Source organism: Apium graveolens, chromosome 9, assembly GCF_009905375.1.
Source record: "Apium graveolens cultivar Ventura chromosome 9, ASM990537v1, whole genome shotgun sequence".
NCBI classification, from domain to species: Eukaryota; Viridiplantae; Streptophyta; class Magnoliopsida; order Apiales; family Apiaceae; genus Apium; species Apium graveolens.
In genome coordinates this window covers 218186602-218207185 of record NC_133655.1, presented here as the reverse complement: position 1 = coordinate 218207185, position 20584 = coordinate 218186602, and the positions used below count along the sequence as shown (strand labels likewise).

Sequence of the window (20584 nt, the reverse complement as noted above, 5' to 3'; positions counted from 1 at the left end):
GATGATCATATAAAGAATTCAAACAGCAGTTGAACAGTGAAAGCTAAGCACAGCCGTCGAGATGTATACAAATCTACTGTGCAAGCCCATTAACTGGGTAATAAAGGACGAAAAGTAGCAAAGCTTAAGACTAATAGTTTTTATATTTATTCAGTCTTTTTGACTTTGTAATTTTGGTAATATATAAACCAAGAACGTAGCAAATAGAAACAAGTGAGCTGAGATACACAAATAGAGAAATCTTTGTAAGCAGAATCATTAGCATTTCCCTGTATTCTCAGTAGTTCAATTTGTAAGCAGCTGTGAGCATTCTTGCACACAAAGTTCTCTCGATATATATAATATATATCTCTGGTGGAATTATTTAAATCCACCAGAAAGTTTTTAAAGACTCTTGTTTTTAATTACTTATGTTTTGATTCAACTAAGTTTCTATTCCGCATTGTGCTAATCAAAACACTTATATCTATATTCGAGTTGAACATTTTTATTTCGAGAAAAAGGTTCAAGAATTCCATTCAACCCCCTTCTGTAATTCTTGTTATATTGTTAAGGGACTAACAATAATGGTGGTGGGGATGAGAATAAGGGTTTGTCTGCTGATGATAATGGTGGTGGGGATGATTACAATGATGAAGATAAGATAGAAAATCTTGAGGAATTTTTGAAGGGATATAAAGAAGAGTATGCAAGTAGTGAAGACAGTGACCCTGATGACCCATCTTACAAATTTGATGTTGACAGTGGGCAAGAAACTGAAGAGCTTGACAGTGGGGCTTCAGATATTGATGATGTAAGTAATGAAGAATTTGTGAGCAACAGAAAAAACTACAGAAGTGACAAGGAAGGGATGAAAGAGTGGGATTACAGTGAATCAGACTTTGATTCAGATGAGTTGAGGTCAATTGGGAGCTCAAGTGAAGATGAAAACAACAAGATTGGATATGTTGGTCCCCCGGTAATAACAAAGAAAAGAAGGAGACATGTTATTGGTGTCACCAAAAAAGATAGGAAAGGAAAGATAAAATGGGAAGTTGGTCAGGCTTTTATAAACATGGATGAATTCAGATCAATGGTGAGGGAGTATGACATCAAAGAAAGGAGGGCTGTCAATTTTGGTGCTAATGACATAAATAGGTGCCAAGTTAAGTGTGAATCAGGTTGCCCTTTTTATATTTGGGTGAGAAGGAAGGCAGATAGTGACACTGTAGAGATAAGAACATTGCTGAATGATCACTTATACACTAAACCATATAAGAACAAGTTATCAAGTGTGAAGTACCTTGCTGAACAGTATGGTGAGAGGATAAGAAAAAACCCCACATATAAAGTTAAAGACATGATATAATGCATTAGGAAAGAGATAAAGATTGAAATTCCATGGATCAAGGCAATGAGGGTTAGAAAAATGGCATTTGAAGGTGTTCATGAGTCCTTGAAACAACATTTCTCCAGAGTTTGGGATTTTGGTCATGAATTAATGAAGATCAATCCAAACAATACTGTGAAGATTGCAGGGACAAGGGTCAATGATGGTGATATTAATAGGTTTCAAAGAATGTATGTTTGCTACTCTGCATTGAAGAATGGATGGAAAGCAGGCTGCAGGCCAGTGATTGGAGTAAATGGGTGCTTTCTGAAGACTGTTTGTGGTGGGCAGCTTCTGAGTGCTGTTGGTAGGGATAGAAATAATCAGATGTACCCTATATGTCATGTAGTAGTGGAGACAGAGTCCACTGATAGTTGGAGATGGTTTGTGGACTTAATGAAGGCTGACTTGGAGCTTGGAAATGGAACTGGCTTCACAGTTATCAGTGATCAACAAAAGGTTTGTTAATTATTATAGTACTTGCTAAATATATATGTGTTACTTGCTAAATAAATATGCATTACTTGCTAATTATTAGGGGCTTGAGAATGCAATTAAGGAACTATTACCAGCAGCTGAGCATAGATTCTGCACTACGCATATCTATAGCAACTTCAGGAAAAAGTAAGTCTAACCACTTGAAACTTGTACTTAATAGACTTGTTAGATACATATATATGTCTGTTAAATTAATAAATATATTGCATATATCCTTCTACTTTGTTGAAAAGGCAATTCTGGGCAGCTGCTTGCAGCACACATCCTGTAGCATACAAAAATGCAATGAAGCAGATTGCAACACTATGTAAACCAGCACATGAGCACTTAAAGAAGCTTAATCCAGCTATTTGGTCTAAAGCATACATTTCCACTATTCCCAAAGCTGATAATATAGAGAACAACATGGCAGAATATTTCAATTTATGGATAATAAATGAGAGGTTAGTTAATTACCACTCTTTGGTTAATTCATGGATTTTGAATTGTCATAGGTTTGAGAATCATGACTACACTCTTTTGATTAAAACAGGTACTTGCCACTGCTAAACATGATACGAGAAATCCATTACAAGCTGATGACTAGGGTTAGAGAGAAAAGAGAAGGGATGATGACTTTTGAGATGCAACTGTGTCCAAGGATTAAGAAACTGTTGGATGTGGCAGTTAAAAATTCAAGAGAATGGACGGCTTCTTGGGATGGAAGTAGTAGATATATAGTGAAGAGTGGAACAAAAGCAGTGACTGTAGATTTGGAAAAGAAGACTTGTGACCGTAGAGTATTTGATCTCAAGGGTATACCTTGCTGCCATGCAATAGCTGCTATACATGATAAAAGGCAGCAACCAATTGATTATGTTTCTGACTACTTCAAAAGAGATAAGTACTTACAATCATACAGTTTTTCTATTAAAGCAGTTAAAGGGGAGGAGTACTGGGAGGAAACATAGTATGAACCTCTTTTGCCACCTGAAATTCCCAAGAAATTAAGAGGGAGACCAAAAAGAATGAGAAGAAGAGAGGAGTGGGAGAGTAACGGTGGTAAGAAAGGTAAAAATATTGTCAATGATGTCCTCCAAGTTCAGAGATTCAGTAGTGGGAGGATACAACATTGCAGCATCTACAGACAGACAGGCCACAGAAAGAATAAATGTCCAGGAAGAGTAGTTGAGAATGCTGAGAATGGAGATGATGGTGAAACTGGTGGAAGTGCTGCAATTGATGTTAATAACAGTGGTGGCAAGGGTGGTAAACAAGCTGGGAATGAAGGGGGTCAAAGTGCTGAAAGGGCTGCAACTATTGGTGATAAGAGTGGTAAGAGGGTTGGTGAAGATGGTGGCAAGGGTGGTAAACAAGCTGGGAATGAAGATGGTCAATCAAGTGGTGTTAGAGTTTTTACTAGGAACAAGTTGGGGTTAAGAAGAACTCAAGTTGTTGGTACAAAAATGGCACCAAGAATGAAGTTACCAATCAGGAGGCCACAATCAATTGATCAAATTACAGAGATCATTCCAACACAGGAATCACAAGCTACTACAGAGGTCACTCTCATTCCACCTCCACCTGCAGAATCTCAGAGTGACTTGGGTAATCAAGTTCTCAATGCACCTTCCTTCGTATTTAACATTTTTCAATATTCCCTCATGTTGTGATAGAAATTTTCATTTTTTTCAGGTTCTAAATGAAAGTGAAACTTCTCAGACTGAGAGTGAAGAAGCTGAGACTGAAAGTTATTCAGATTTGGATGTATCTCCTCCCAGAAGAAGTGAAAGGTTGAAAGAAGTGGCCTTCATGAGGAACAAGTTTAATACCTCTAACTGCACCCCTGAAGATCCAGTCATTTTGGATGATTAGTTTAAAGTATTGCAATTTTCATTTTGGATGTTTTGTAAACTTATGTTTTAAGTAGCAATAACCTGGTTATTTTAACTTTTGCTACTTACTTGGGTAGTACTTATGTTGATGGTACTCTGATGCTGGAAAATATTTTGCTAATTAATCAGATGTTGGTAAGTTGTTATGCTAATTTTTATGAGACATGTTTAACAGAAGAATAACATTATTTACTCCATTGATTACATACAATAATTCATGGTAGATACTTCCTTTGTCCACTGTTCAATTCCCTGCTAAAAGCTAAAATTATAATGATAGCAAACATACAAACTACCAGACTGCATAATAACAAAATTTGGGTTTGCTTCTTCTTCTTCATCATTTTCTTCTTTTTCTTCATTTTATACAGTTTTTCCTCCAGCTTTAACAGATTTTCCTCAAGCATCACATTCCTCTGGTTCAGTTCACCAAGCAAATTCGTTGCCCGTCCAGACATCTCATCATCAATCCACATGAAAAAAATCACAGCTTCTCTCATCCTAAAATAAGAATAAATTCATTTTAAAATCTTAATTAACAGTTAAACTCAACAAAGTTTAATTTACCTTGTACTTCTGACAACTCCGGAAACGTCTTCCTGGGTTCTTGCCTGTCCATGATGCTCGTATACGAGCATTCAAGCCACAATCACACACGGCCATATTAACCGACGAAGAGTTGAAATTTGACATGGGGGTTTAGTTTTTAGGTCGTTGAGGATGTTAAATAGAGAAGGAATTGGATACTTATTTGCAAATGATGGAGAAATCAAGAAGAGTGATGATGAACCCTAATGCGTATATCTGTATGTATATAAACAGAAACGTAGTCAAACTAGCCGTTTTTTTCAAACCAGTCATGTCAGCTTGCCACATCATCAGCTCCGTTAGGGTTTTAAAAAAAAAAGATAACGGACTGATATAATATAATATTTCAGTGCTTTAAATGAGTCCTCGTGGAAAACGGGGAGCTAGTTGAGAGAATTGAGCGAGATGGGTGGCCACTTTGATATAAAACCCGAAGTCGGGCCCGTAAAAATTCTTTATAGAGTACATCAACATGCGACAATACTTCACCAATTCGTATCTTTTAATCAACATGATCCGACCTTGAGATATACCCTAAGCACGAAATTTTTTGTGCCCGGTACTAATAAATAAGAATAATAATAAAAAATAAGATAATTATAGTATTTAATGTCGATACAACTAAACGCAAAAAATATCTTATTTTCTAAAGTGATCTTTTAGAATATAAATAAAAAATGTACCCCTAACATTTATTTTATGCCTATATTTATTTATTTATTTTTTCTTCGTGTATATAATAAAAATGTGTTTATGAAAGTTTAAATTTTTCGATACCCCCATTCGTTAGCATAAAAAATTTGGCTTCAGAGCCGGCTCCGGTACTAAAAAACACGAGGGCAGGATGAACAAAATTGAAAGACAGGAACGAGTCCGCCATATTTTTTTTGATAGAAAAATAGGAGATGGTTCTGTTTTGACTTCCAATTCTTCGAATTCCTCGGTTGCAGCGATAACAAAATATCGAGAATTCGAATCTAATGCAAAGTATCTAAAAGTTTAATAATAAAACTAAATGCATAAACCGAAACTAAGTAGTGTTATAGAGTATAAGATTATATCATATTAGATATTTTTCCTATGATACCTTAAGATTTTTAATGAACGGATTACTTAGTATGTTATCAGAACTCGATTTTAAAAGTTGTCTCTAGTTCAATTTCTCCCACCACCAATTTTTTGATTATGTTTGTATCTTGCGATGGGAGATTTTTTGTAACAATTTGAGAATTGAATTGGATGTAAGTGTTAGGTTGAGCAACAAAACTATGAACCAACCTTCAACCACATTGCCTAGTTTAAATTTGTTAGTTTCCATCTGCATTTGGAGTCACTAGGACTCTATTGATATTCTTATACTCATTTTGTTAAACACGACTTGTGCGCTTGTCAGAAAATCAGGTTTTGATACGCTATATTTAGTCACCGATTTGAGCCGATGTTAATGCAGTGTTGGCCAAGTAAATTTAGCTCATCTTGTGAAATGGGAACAGAATTTCTCATGGTCTAGTGGAGGTGCATTTAACTTATTTTGGCAAAATTCACTACTACAAGTTGTGCTCTTCCACTGTCTAAAGATTTTTTCTGAAATTTGGTACTTAAAAAGACTAGCCTCAACTGGAATCTAATATGATGTTCTGCTATAAATTTCGTAACTTTGTTAGTGTTGGAACTCAAACATATTCAAAGTACTGATAGGATTGAAAGTACCATGGAGTTGTGCACAAGTGAACCAGTGATCAAACAGTGGTATTTATGCCAAAGAACCTGGCTACGAGGCCTCATATAATACACATATTGCATTCAAACAATATCCATATGAAATGACTTGATGATATTGAGTTGTTAAATGCATTTTATGGATGAGTTCACATTTTCCGTAACAACTCAATTCTCCCGAGGACAGGTTTAATCTGCTTAATAAAATGAACTTTATTTAGAAAAAAAAATAATAAAATATCCGAATTCTTCTGTCTAACGAGAAGCACAGCTTTGTTCTTGATTGTTGCGAAACACATCTTACAACTGGATTTCCAGGACTTGGTGCTGATTAATGCCTTGGAAAAATTGTAAAGATTGACAAAAAAAAGTATGTTTTAAAATCGAAAATCAGCTCTTATCTGAAAGAACAAATCTTCTGGGACATTAGCAGTACGGAACTAGCTTCAATACCAACCAATTTAAAGTGTCAAAGTGAGAATCTGGTCTAATCCGTATAGCGTTCTTAGACCTGTTGTCTAATCTTCTTTCTTTCGTTTATATCAATACTAAGATATTTAGAAACAAAAGAAAAAATCATTTTATAGCCTGGGATAGAGTCATGTGGCTATGTTCTTGCATTGTCTTTGTGATGGAGGTGGCTCAAACATAGCATGTGATTTTGTGAAGAGAATAATCACCCCAACCCCTTGCTACAACCAAAGGAGTAAAATATATTTGGGGGTGCCTGAACCTTAAAAGGAAGTCTAAAATTTTATCTTTTTTGCACATTACTTCATAATCTTAAATATTCTTTTACATTCAATTTAAGCTTCTTGACAATTTTTTTTTAAGCATTGTTCTTCTCCGCGACACTTTTTCTCACCAAATATTGTGAAACGTTATTGTTCCCTCAAACCGGGTTGGCCATAGCAGATGCCAGACTGCCCATAATCCTATGGCTTGCTCGGGGTTGAAATGTTAAAGCCGATAATTTTTTAGAATCCCTTTATTAGGAAGTACCTGATAGTTTCACAAGGAAACTAGAGATCAGTTAGCATTTGAACGCGGTAATCTGGCTCGGGAACTCATATGCTACATCAACATCATTGGAACAATATCCAAGTGATGGACTTCAAGATATTGAATTGTTCCATGCACTTTACTGATTTTTTCACGATTTTTAAAAATGTTAATCAGGCAGATCAGAACAAATCTGTATAGCTGTCTTCTGTAGACAAGTCCATTTTACTAAAGACATTGTTCGTCAAGAAAATGAACTTGACATGGACGAATTTCTTAGGGTTTTGAAAAGATGTAAAAGTTTAATTGATTGTTTACGGAAGTTTTAGGGATTTTTACTGCTGCCTAGAGGAATTTGTTGGCGCTACGACACGACACAGACAAGCCAGATACTCCAAAGACTAATCTACAACTCAAATTTCAAAAGACTTGATGCTTAATTTGATGCCTGAACAAAAATATTAGATATTAGAAATATAGCATGTGAAAATTGACATCTTATCTGAATAGAACCAATGTGAACCTCTCAAAGATTAGCAGTACTAAGAAGATCTAGCTTTACGGCCAATCAAGTTAGTGGGAATCAGGTATAATCCTTGTGTTCTTAGATTTGTCGCGTGTTATATACAGAACATTAATTGGAAGATGAAGTGAATTTGCTTCCCCTTTACAATGTATTATTATGACTACTTACAAATTTTTTATACGGGTGATAATTAATATACTCACAAATTTTCAAGTGAAGACATAAAGTATCACATGACAGGCAACTGGAAATTGCTCATCATAAGGTCATGCGTGTGTTTAAATTATCGTCTGAAGTTTACATCTCTTAAATACGTATTCAAAATACAAGCAAGCGATAAACACAAACAGAAGAACACTGGTTTGGTGTCCCTGACTACCTGCATTATCTTTCCTGATGTAGGTGATTCGGGAATGGCATGTGATTTAGCAAAGAGAATAAATGAATAATTACCATAACAAATGGAAGTTCAGTATAATCTGGACAAGTGTATAAGAAATGGACCACATGGTAGAAGATAACCCTTTTGAAATCAGATTTTTTTTTTTTTTTGATTATATCAACTGTACATTGCCAATTGTTAAGTTTGTAGTCCTAGTCTATACAAACTGCGAGACGCGCAGGAACCAGGAGGATTCTTTTAAAAAAACATAAAATATGTGTTACCTGTGAAGTTTAATCTGATTTCACAAGGGCAGTATCTGAAGAGAGCAAACTCTGTTACGTTCTGGTAAAATTTCGCTGTTATGCACATGGAGCAGTAACAAAATACCAAGATCTCTATGTTTATTGAACTTCAAAATGTGTTTCAAATCATAAATTAAGCTCAGATCCAAAACGCTTCTATTACAATAAATGATGTTTTACAGATTACAACATATTACAATAGATGATGTTTTACAAGTTACAACATATCCAAGCTAAGGCTAACCAAATCTAAAATCCCCTGTTCAAAACGCAGGTGTTTAATGCTTGTTTCAAACCTAATTCAAACAATTTACAATTTCTTTACATTGCAGCAACCTAACCAATCCAAGGAATGAAATAACAAACCACCCAAATCCAAGCAGCAAGCGCTTATATTTGGTTGATTTGCTCATGTATTTATAGCCGGCACGTACTATTTGACAAGATAAATGCCATTTTTTAAGTATTCCAAACATGAAAATGGCAAGTTAAGAATGTGTTCGACTTCAAACAAGTTGGATACAAGAGTGTCTAGAACCATATCCCTATCCAAGACTCCACTCTCCTTCCTATAACCTCTTGAGACGACGAGAGATGAATTACAAACCCAAGGAACCAATACATTGAAAGCCAGACCATTGTTACTGTTTCCTACTATCACATCCTTGTATGCTTCACACACGCTTTTGACGTATTTTCCCATTGGTAAAATCAGCTGACGAGGTACAGTAGTAGTATCGTCATCGAACAGGTCAGTATCAGCATGAAGGTTCACCACTACTGTCCCATGCTCAGGATGCAGCCGGTCACTTAAGGCATTAAGAAATGGAGATTGTGGTTCCCAAAGCTTGTGTGGGAAGATATCTTCTCCATCGTAGGCATCTACAAAGACCATGTCATAAAGTTTTGTACTGTTCATGACAAAATCTTCGGCGTCTGACTCAAACAGTTGGAGCCGATCATGAATGCCCTTCCACATCACTTCATCTATGGGACCCGGTGCTGGATTTGCACGTTCACCAGAAGGGCTCATCACTGAAAATGATGGAAATGCCATTGCTTTTGTCGAAGCTGATATAACAACAGGGTCAATTTCGACTATGTCAATGATAGCACCTGAAGATGATACTTTCCGTCAGTTTCAGAAGAAAACTACCATCTATGTGATACTTGCATATAATGTAGGTCTAAGTTTATTGCAAACCTACTTATAAACACCAACTAAAAAAAGATATAACCATCTATATGATTTAATTTAGCAGCAATCACGGTGATGTATTAAAAAAGGAAATTTTTAACTCAATCATTCCACCAATTAAACGCAATTATACCACAATTGCTTAGAATTAGATAATGGCACATTTACATATTTTGACACAATTCCAAGGAGTTGATTTTGAGTATTCAATACTATTATATTAGTTTTACAAATATTATGAAATAAGAAACAATCGGAAATATATAAATATATATGATAATTATTTTCCTGAGATTACCTTAGGAAATTTACCTGAGATGCTCATTAAAATTATTTTAGTTATGACAGTTATGTACACTGATACAATCAAATACACAATCTCTAATTATTCTATTTCCATAAAACATATACACTTGACTCTACATAAGACACATGTCATGTTTCTATCGGATATTTTATATTATCTCAGGAAAGTTACCTGAGGTAACCTCAGGAACTTTATTCCCTATATATATAATACTATTAAATAATTAGTCCATTTTACTTGGTATTAGAAACATTACGTGTAGGGCGAACAACTCCTATGGTTCATTACTAGGATATGCATCAATCCTTAGATTGTATCACAGTGTTGTGCAATTGATTTTAAACTAGGAAAAAATTCGCATGTTCTAATACTAAATTTGTCCTTTTGACAACATTAAGATGCAACGATTTATTTTATTCATTATCTGCACATAAAAGTCTGGGTTCAATAGAATACATGATCCCGTACTTGTATGAATAGTTTAGTACCAATATATATAAGATATTAATCAATCATACGAGATTAATCATATATATGTGCGTGGTTCAATATATAAATGCAGGTAGTTGGTACATACATACATGTGATTAGTAACTAATAACGATTCAAGCACTTGATACTTTAGTGATCGGATAAAAGATAAGAGATACTGATCATGAGAAGCAGTTTGCGTACAAAAATTTGGAGATTGAGGACAACAGCTAAGTAAATTGGTAAAGACATAAGAAACAAAGTGAAAAAGAGCCTAGTAAAGAACCGGAGAGATACGATGAGTATAAGAGAGAACTTGATTATAATTAAAATAGAATTGACAGATCCAAAATTAAGATATTACACACAATATACTTATCTGTGCAAACAAATGAAATAACATAGAACTCTCTAACCTTGAATCTTATCTGCCAAAAATAGAGGTAGGGTACCCCCACCATGACCAATGCACAAAATATTCATAGCTTTCTTGCCAAGTACAGCACTCTTGAGATCATAATCAGATGACTTAATGGAAGCGAGCCCCGAAGATAGCATACTCTTCACATCTGTATCAGACATTATGGGTTATTTATTAATTTAGACAACAAAAGTAAGCTTTATATGTTTCACTTGACACAAAGGCTTTTAATTAAAACAACTATTTACTGATAACAACAAAAGTAAGTAATATGCAGATATGTCTAATGAAATTGCCCCATTATAACAAAAATCTGCAGTATATTTGTATCATCAAACTGGCAGGGGTTTCAATTTATGATCCTCCATAATATGTAAACTGTTTAAAGGTGCACTTTCAATAATTTCAAACCTTACATAAACTAAAATAAAATTTTACTTGTCCAGTAGAATCCAAGGGATAGGAGGAAAATCTACTGTAGAAGATAATGTCATATCATTCCAGCTAGAACTCCTTGTAGTTCAAAAGGTAACAATAAGTTTAAAATTGTCGTAAAAAGGGATATTATACAGAAAATAAAAGGGGCAAAGAGATCTGATTCAGAATGGGAGCGGAAGACTGAGCTAACTTTAAAGACAATAGAAGTAAAAAAATAAAAAAACATCAATTTACAGTTCCAGCTAGCTTTATCACTTCCGGGGATAATTATGCTAGGCCCTGTGTGGAGATGCACATTAGCACTAAGCTTATTTTCCTAGGAAACTACTACTTCTCCCATCAACGTTCAAATCAAGGTTTCTACGAACACCTCCAATAGGGGGTTCTTAAAGGTTTCTAATGTCTATGTGAAAGGGCCCCATGGTTGCCTTCCTGTTGGAATCTATGTTACCCGGACTCGGGTATGGGTGTCGGACACGGGTTCGTATTCAAATGTCGGACTCGGCAATATTCTGAAAAATTTACATGTTTTTGGCCTAAAATAAGTGTTCAAGTGTCCATACCCATGTCCGAGTGTCGAGTGTCCGAAACAGGTACTCGAAGCAAAATGAAGAATCCGGGTAACTAAGGTTGGAATTCCAGCATTGCTGAAAGGTTTCCAGCAAAAGTTGACAACTTCCCACGGGTTAAAAGTTAAAACACATAAATCTGTCTAAAAAGCATATCTCATCATACTTGATATTTTTTCAGAGTTCCATATATTAGTAATATGTGGGAGTACAGAGGAAACATATGAATGTGCTAACTATGAAGATTTCCTGAGTAAAAGTTGCCAAAAGCGATATGGGTGAGAGAGGAATTATATGCTTACTATATGTGATAATTTGACAATGCTTGGCAACTCTATTATGCCCCATATTGCAAATGTACTAAGGAAGAATATGAGATTACAATAATGGTTGCAAAAAGTAAAAGGAAAAATTCACGAAGATTACATGGAACAGCTAGACAATGTGCCTGCTGCATTAAGTACACAGATCCAGCATCAGATTTCCTAAAAGCAGCCATTATTTTAACCGTGCTTTGACGAGTTTCTCTATTAAATCGAAGAGCGCGCCACTGATACCCAAGAATCGTGAATTTTTCATCTTGTTCACAGCCTGGATGCATCTCCGCATATCTTTGTTGAAGCCACTTCTCTTTTTCATGCCAGTAAGCTCTGATCTGCAACAAATAACAATGGTGTTCAGTATATAAAAGAAATCGAAGAGACAGGTTGCATGCAGAGGGATAGTAGTAGAGTACTGCTATTGTGAAGATTGTCAACATTGATATTACATTTGCATATACGCAGTTCAATAGATATATAACCTGTTCAAAACCTCAACAAGCGAGTCAACTTGAATCAAATTTTAACATGTCCAAGAGGAATAGATAAACCATCACGCATGTCAATCTATAGAACATTCATCCAGTACAGATCTTGTACAGGTCTATAACTTCCTACTTACATGCCAATAATCTAAATAACGCTCAGCATAGTTATAAAGAATGCCAATTGGACTATTATAAATCCCATTCATTTATTTATTCCACCCATAGCAATTTAAACTAGAGCTCACACCCACCAATTTGATTATAAATGCTCCAACCCCTTCCTACTCATTATCTCGACAAACCTTATCCCAGAGATTTCAGACTCCTTATTTCTTTTGAGATATCCCTCAACCCTCCTTATCGTTGTATTCCCTCATCAATTTTGTTCACAATCATTCATTCTAAGCAAATGGAGCATTACTGCAGGACTAACATAATTTCAATTCCTAAACTAAAGTCTACTTAACATAAAGAACAAAGCTTCTGTCGGTTTTTAAAATAAAAATAAAACCTTCGAATCCCCGCATATTTCAAAAATAAAAAGCCAAATAAATCTTCCAATCTTTGCACATAAAGATTCAATCTTCTTACAAACAAATAATTCAAGAAAAGGTAGAATATATAAATCAGAACAAACAAAAAACAGAAGACTAAAAAAACAGCTACTATAGATTGAAAACAAATAAATTAAAAAAGCTTCCAATATCTACACAAACACATAAAAGCTTATAATCTCTGCACATAAAGATTCAATCTTTTTACAAACAACACTCAACAAAGTAAAAAGATACAAGAGAGAGGGGGAGAGGGGGAGGGATGGAGGGAGGGAGAGGGAGAGGGAGAGAGAGACAGAGAGAGAGAGAGAGAGGAAACTGAACCGGGGTGGAAGAAGGATAAGACAAAACAGAAATGAGACCATTGCCCTTGTCTGAAAAAGACTGGAACACAGGTTGTCCTTTAAAATCATCGTCCCACCATTCAGATGAATAATCCCAAGAACCTTCGTCGTGTGTAGTAGAATTAGTACATGTTTGACGGACAGCCGTTGATATTTGACGGCGGAGATACGATGTTGACCGCCATTTACTAATAACTCTACGCAACATCTATCTGCCGAGTATTGATTTTCTGATAAACCCTAGCTAAACCCGGCCTTCACAATCTGACTTTCATCGATTACTGTTCTCTTCTTTTTTTGTCGTGTATTTCGTCCCTTTTTGGCCATTTTTTAACAATGGGGTATAAAATCTTTCAATAATGAACACCGAGTTTAAAAAAGTGCTTTTTTAAAAATAACCAAACTCAAAAATATTTTTGTAAAACTACTGTCATTTTAAAAAAAATATATAAAAATATCTTTTTATTTTCAAAAGTACTATTTTTCAATTTTTTTTGCAAAATTTCTGCAAATCCAATCAACTAGATGCAACCTTCAACGAGTTTCTGCGAATTAATGCAACTTCATCCAATCTCAAATATAACTAAAAAACTCGATTCTAACTAGTTGTCTGCTTGATTTTGATTACACCGTATTTCTGTAATTTTTTCCAGAAAAAAGTAAAATCATGAAAAATTGAAAAAATGCCCAAAATACACCGTTTTTCCGCTCCGACTTCTCAAAATGCTGATTGGTGGTATTTTCCGCTCAAAATACACATTGAATAAACCTTTTAGACATGCGTATTAAATTTTAAAAAAAACAAAGAATACACATTTTCTTTATTTTTTTAAAGTTAAGTATTCCGAGAATGCATATTCACTAGAACACAAATTGTAACTCTTTAGTTTTGATGATCACAACACAGCAAGCCATCATGTTGTTATTTGAGAATGTTTGCAGGATATAACAGCTTGATATCAGTGCTGTTTAAGTATCATGACAGCAAGCTATCATAAGACAGTAATCTATTTCAGCAAGCTATGATCAACTATGTCAGAATAACAGCAAGCCAAGATGCACAGTCCAGATTCAACAAGGAAGTCGAATTTCATGGAGATTTTATAGGATCTTCATATATATCAGTTGTAAGGACTTCTCTAATATAATATACGTGCATGATATATATAGAGCTCTTTTATAAAATATTTTTAATCATTCAAATTGATTTCCTAAAGAATAGGAGTTTGTTTCTCTTTCAAACTCTTTCTCTTATCTTCTTATTAAAATGTTTTATCCTCTACTAAATAGAAGAGATATTTTCTGTACGTTGGACATCTTTCTTTCTCTTCTATCTAACGTACACATGAACGTTGGAAACCATCCCAACGATCTTACACGGTAGAATTGGATTCTAGCCGTTGTAATTTGTTGAGGCTGTTTTCAAACGTTAATGTGTGGTTATATAAGAGGTTTTCTTGCAGTTTTATGAAAGACGATTTTTGCAAGCAAGAACACATACAACTCCTGATCTTTATTGATTTCAAAATTCTCTCGAGCTCTAATTATATACACGTGTTTCATCTTAGTGAAAGTTTATAGTTTGAGTTGTAAACTTTATCACTAATTTGTATTGTTCAAATTGTATTGATTAGTTGCTGGATAAGTTGGCTAGGGAAACAAGGGTTTAGTGGTACTTGCTAGAGGAGTTTGTACTACGGGGTAGTATAGTACTTAGAGAGCAGGTTCTTAAACAGGGTTTCAGCAAGCCATTATCAGCAGCTGGGATAAAGGGAGATATATTGTTGTATCTTGTAGTTGTAACCTTCATTGATCAATAATATATTCTCTTACTAAGTTGGTAAGGGACCAGGACGTAGACCATAGGGGCTTAGGGGTCGAACCTGGCTAAAATTCTTGTGTGTTCTATTTACTTTCCTGCACATTATTTTCTGCATTGCATTTAGTCATCTCAGCTTACTATCATTGTCAGATTATAGTTCAGTTGGTAAAATCTCAGTAAGCTATTATCGGGTAAAATCTAAAAGTAATCCTAGTTAGCCATAATCACCTATTCACCCCCCCTCTAGGTGTTATTTCAGTTGGTATCAGAGCATTGGTATACTAATCTTTCTGTAACAGGAATAGTATTCGATCGAAATGGCTGACAAATATCCCGAAGGAACCTCAGATTACCGAGCACCTCTTTTGCTTGGTACAGAAAACTATAACTGGTGGAAAGGTCGCATGGAAGTGTATCTATCTAGGGAGCCACTAGCTTTGAGAGTTGTTCAGAAGGGTCCTTTTGAGTTTAAGGACAAAGAAGGCAAAGTGAGAGACGTTGATGATCTCACAGAGGCTGAACTAATCAAATACAGCTTCAATGGAAAGGCTAGGAATTCTCTCATGAATGGGTTATGTCCTAGTGAATGTGATAAAGTCTCTTCATGCAAATCAGCTAAAGAGATATGGGATACTTTGGAATTGTATCACGAAGGATCCAAGAGTTTAAGAAAGGTGAAATTGAGTAAACTAATGAATGAGTTTGGAAATTTCAAGCTTCAAGACGGAGAAACTATTCGAGAAAGTCAAGCTAGATTCCAGATAAATCTGAATGCCTTAAAGCAGCTTGGCAAACATATCCCACAAGAGGAAATCAACATGAAGATACTTAATGCTGTGCCATTTATCTATGAACCAAAGGTAACAGCTCTAGAATCCTCTCCAACTATAGATACTATGGATCAATTGGCTGTTTTTGCAGAATTGGAACAATTTGAAAGCAAAATCAAGGAAAGCCAATCAAGTTCTATGCAAGCTCCAGTTGCTCAAATGAAGCAATTAACTCTTCACACTAATGATAGCTTACTGAAATCTGAAGATGAGTCAGACGAAGAACTAGCTTTAATATCCAGGAAGATCAGAAAGATGATCGAGAAGAAGAATAAGCTGAAAAGAGATAAAGGCAGATTTTCCAACAACAAGAAGCCCAACAAGGATTCTAAAGATCAGACATGCTTTGAATGTGGAAAGTCAGGCCATTATAAGCGGGACTGCTACAAATTGAAGTCAAAACAGCAAACTGTCTTCAAGGATAAGAAGAAAGCTAAAGCTCTAATGACTTGGAGTGATGATGACTCGGTTTCCAGTGATGATTCAAGTGGAGACATGGTCAATCTTGCCCTAGTTGGACTTGATGATGATTCTGTTCGAGGAAATTCAGAAAGTGGATACCTAGAAAGTGATTCAGAAGAAGATCAGAGTGAGGTAAACTCTTGTAAATATAATTTATCTTCTGAAAATATTATTTTGGAACCACTAACCATGCAGGAATGTAAGAATGTATCTATGGGTGAATATTATTCTCTTAAAGCTGAAAATAGCAAGCTAAAAGAGAAGAATAATTATCTCAAGACTATGGTTCAAGATTTGATGAGCAAAGTAGATACTTGGATTGACAAGAAGGTACCTACACAAGCTGACAAAGAGGCTGAAATCAAGGATCTTCAAGCTAAAGTTAGTCATGTGGAAAACTTCAACAAAATTCTCCTCAAAAGAAACAAGACTCAATTAATAGAGATCATAGAGTTAAAGAAGGAGATTGAAGCAAGGGATGAATGTTTGGAGCTGTTCAAACTCAGAGAATCAATAGATGCAACACCTTCAAATCAAGCAGAAGAACCATCTCAGCAAGCTGAAATCATAAGTCAGCAAGCTGAAAAGATTGATCTACTCACAAAGGAAGTTGAGGATCTGAAAAAGGGCATGGGATCGTTTGTTCAAGGAGAAGAAAGTCTCAAATCTATGATGAACAACACAAATATTCCATTGGTCAGAGAAGGAATTGGAATGAATGCAAACAAGAAGGACAAAGCTCTAAGATATGAAGGAAAACATGGCATACCCTATGATTATGCTATGCCTTGGAAGATATGCAACAGATGTGGAAAGAAAGGGCATCTTGAAAAACATTGCAAAGTTCAGAATGGACAAAAATCATACCATGGAGGAAACAAACAGAAAACAGCTTACTATGATCAGAATGGCAGAACAAAGACAGCTTACCATCATCAGGCTGGCAGAGTTAAATCACCTAGATTTATCCAAAAATGGATAAAGAAATCTGATTTACATGTTCTATATGTTTTATCTGCTAACCATGTCGGACCCAACAAACTTTGGGTACCAAAAGGTTGAGTTGTTTTATTTGTTTTGTAGATGTGTCTTGCCGCTCGAGTCAAATCAACTCAATGGATTTTAGATAGCGGATGTACTAGACATATGAGTGGAGACAAAGCACAATTCTTGAGTCTTCAGATGAAAAAGGGTGGAAGAGTGACTATTGGTAATAGCAAAACTCTTCAAATTCTTGGAAAAGGTAAAATAGGTAATAAACACATTTCAATTGATAAAGTTCAATATGTTAAAGGCCTTAAATATAATCTGCTTAGCATAAGTCAGTTATATGATGATGGTCATACTGTTAACTTTGGTATTGATAAGTGTATTATTACTATTGGTACTAACAAAGTCCCCCTAGTTGCTAGAAGGGAAGGAAATATATATATTTTGGACTTTGAGTTGCAGAAAACAGCTTGCTGTCTTGCTGCAATAGACACTGATCCTTATGTTTGGCATAGAAGATTGGGTCATGCTCACATGGACTTACTTAACAAGCTTTCAAAGAAGAAGCTAGTCAGAGGTTTACCCAAAATCAAGTATGTCAAGACTGAGGTGTGTTCGGCATGCCAATTAGGCAAGCAAATTAGAAGTACTCACAAAGCAAAGAAAATGGTATTTACTTCTAAACCCTTAGAACTTTTACATTTAGACTTATTTGGTCCAAAAGCTTATAAAAGTATAGGAGGTAAGCAATATGGTTTTGTAATTGTTGATGATTATTCTCGTTTTACATGGGTATTGTTTCTTAGAACTAAAGATGCTGCTTTTAATGAGTTTGAGAAACTAATTAAATTACTTGAGAATAAGCTCAATACAAAGCTTGTAGGAATAAGGAGTGATCGAGGTGGTGAATTCCAAAAAGACTTTGTTACTTATTGTGAAGAAAGAGGAATATCACATGAATTCTCGGTTCCAAGGACTCCACAACAAAATGGTGTGGTGGAACGCAAGAATAGGTCACTGCAAGAGACAGCAAGGACTTTGTTGCAAGAAAGCAAGTTACCTAGAAGTTTTTGGGCAGAAGCAGTCAACACAGCATGCTATGTTCTGAATAGAGTATTGATAAGACCTATTTTGGACAAGACTCCATATGAATTGCTCAAGAAAAAGAGGCCCAACATCAGTTACTTCAGAATCTTTGGCTCAAAGTGTTTTGTGCTCAAGACAATTGGTAATGATGGTAAATTTGATGCTAAATCTTATGAAGCTATTTTTCTTGGTTATTCTATGAATAGTAAAACCTATAGAGTTTATAATTTGTCTAAGCATATTGTTGAGGAATCTATAGATGTTACTTTTCAAGAACCTAACAATGATCTTCCAAGAGACGAGGAAGATGATGCAGGTGAAGCTGGACAACAGCAAGCTGAAACAGAGAAGGCTACTCCAAAACAGCAAGCTGAAACAGAGACTGATTCTGGAAAACAGCAAGCTGAAATTGAAACTGCCTCAGGAAATCAGCAAGCAGAACCTTCTACTCCAGTTGATGATGCAATTGTAAAGATGGCAAAGATGACTCTTGATGGTCCTAGAGGAAATAGAGCAAAGGATAAAATGCCAATCTATGATGGTGAAGACTTAGCTCCTCCATCTAAGATAAGGAAGACTTCACATGAAGATATTGCAAAGCATTCATTGCCAAAAGCTACACGGACAGTGAAGAATCACCCTCCAGAACAGGTTATTTGTGATATTTCTGATGGTCTCAAGACAAGAAAAGGCACTGCAAATTTTTGTGCTTATGCTGCATTTTTAGCTCAAGAGGAACCCAAGAATGTCAAAGAAGCACTTGAAGATGAAAATTGGATCACGGCTATGCAAGAAGAACTCAATCAATTCGAACGATGTGATGTTTGGGAACTGGTCAAGCCACCAAAGGATGCTTCAATCATTGGTACAAAATGGATTTTCAAGAATAAAGTGGATGAATTTGGTACTGTTACTCGAAATAAAGCAAGGCTCGTAGCACAAGGGTACAACCAACAAGAAGGCATTGACTTTGATCAAACTTATGCTCCAGTAGCTAGATTGGAATCAATTAGGATGCTTCTTGCTTATGCATGCTACAAGAAGATCAAGCTACATCAAATGGACGTCAAAAGTGCTTTTCTTAATGGATTTCTGGAAGAGGAAGTTTATGTCAAGCAACCCCCTGGTTTTGAACATGAACAACATCCGGACTATGTTTACAAGCTCAAGAAGGCATTATATGGCTTAAAGCAAGCACCAAGGGCTTGGTACAAGAGGCTTAGTAAGTTTTTGATCAAAAATGGCTTCATTCGAGGTAAAATTGATCCTACTTTATTTACTAAGCAAAATGGTAATGATATTTTGATTGTCCAGATATATGTAGATGATATAATCTTTGGATCTACTAATGATTTTATGTGTGAGTGGTTTTCTAAGTGTATGAGCAGTGAATTTGACATGAGCATGATGGGTGAGCTCAATTATTTCTTAGGGCTCCAAATTAAACAATCTAAAGATGGAATTTATGTGCATCAATCAAAATATGTCAAGAATCTGCTGACCAGATTTGGTTTTGACAATGTCAAGCCGAAATCTACTCCAATGAATCAAAATAGCAAGCTGACATCGGATGAAAAAGGTAAAGATGTTGATATCAAGAAGTATAGAGGTATGATTGGTAGTCTTTTATATCTTACTGCTTCTCGGCCAGATATTATGTATAGTGTTTGTGTATGTGCTCGTTTTCAAGCTAAACCTAAGGAATCACACTTAAATGCAGTTAAAAGAATATTTTGATATTTAAGTGGGCCTATTAATCTTGGGTTATTTTATCCTATTACAAGCACATTTGATCTTGTGGGGTATAGTGATGCTGACTATGCAGGTTGTCAAACTGATAGAAAGAGTACAAGTGGTGTTTGTACATATTTAAGACAAAGTCTCGTATCTTGGCAAAGTAAGAAACAAACTTCAGTTGCATTATCCACAGCAGAAGGTGAGTATTTGGCAGCTGGTAGCTGTTGCTCTCAAATTTTGTGGATGATTCAGACTCTACGAGATTTTGGAATCAAGTGTGGCAA

The 20584-nt window shown here is 35.4% G+C and overlaps 2 protein-coding genes across 2 annotated transcripts; one reads left to right on the top strand and one right to left on the bottom strand.

Moving 5' to 3' along the window:
- Positions 1-1408: 1408 nt before the first annotated feature.
- Positions 1409-2817, top strand: LOC141685953 (uncharacterized). Its single transcript, XM_074491026.1, has 4 exons — positions 1409-1828; positions 1908-1993; positions 2101-2310; positions 2400-2817. Exons 1-4 carry the CDS (start codon positions 1409-1411, stop codon positions 2815-2817), a joined length of 1134 nt encoding a protein of 377 aa, XP_074347127.1.
- Positions 2818-8396: 5579 nt separating this feature from the next.
- Positions 8397-13702, bottom strand: LOC141686688 (uncharacterized). Its single transcript, XM_074491739.1, has 4 exons — positions 13354-13702; positions 12094-12322; positions 10656-10808; positions 8397-9379 (listed from the first exon to the last, which is right to left on the bottom strand). Exons 1-4 carry the CDS (start codon positions 13579-13581, stop codon positions 8697-8699), a joined length of 1293 nt encoding a protein of 430 aa, XP_074347840.1. The 5' UTR covers positions 13582-13702; the 3' UTR covers positions 8397-8696.
- Positions 13703-20584: the final 6882 nt, after the last annotated feature.

Coding starts and splice junctions, on each gene's coding strand:
- LOC141686688 (XM_074491739.1), bottom strand. CDS start 13,581: ATGTTGCGTAGAGTTATTAGTAAATGGCGGTCAACATCGTATCTCCGC. Junction 12,323..13,353: donor CTTATCCTTCTTCCACCCCG/GTTCAGTTTCCT, acceptor TATTTGTTGCAG/ATCAGAGCTTACTGGCATGA. Junction 10,809..12,093: donor ACATTGTCTAGCTGTTCCAT/GTAATCTTCGTG, acceptor TGTCTGATACAG/ATGTGAAGAGTATGCTATCT.
- LOC141685953 (XM_074491026.1), top strand. CDS start 1,409: ATGGCATTTGAAGGTGTTCATGAGTCCTTGAAACAACATTTCTCCAGA. Junction 1,829..1,907: donor TTATCAGTGATCAACAAAAG/GTTTGTTAATTA, acceptor GCTAATTATTAG/GGGCTTGAGAATGCAATTAA. Junction 1,994..2,100: donor TATAGCAACTTCAGGAAAAA/GTAAGTCTAACC, acceptor TTTGTTGAAAAG/GCAATTCTGGGCAGCTGCTT.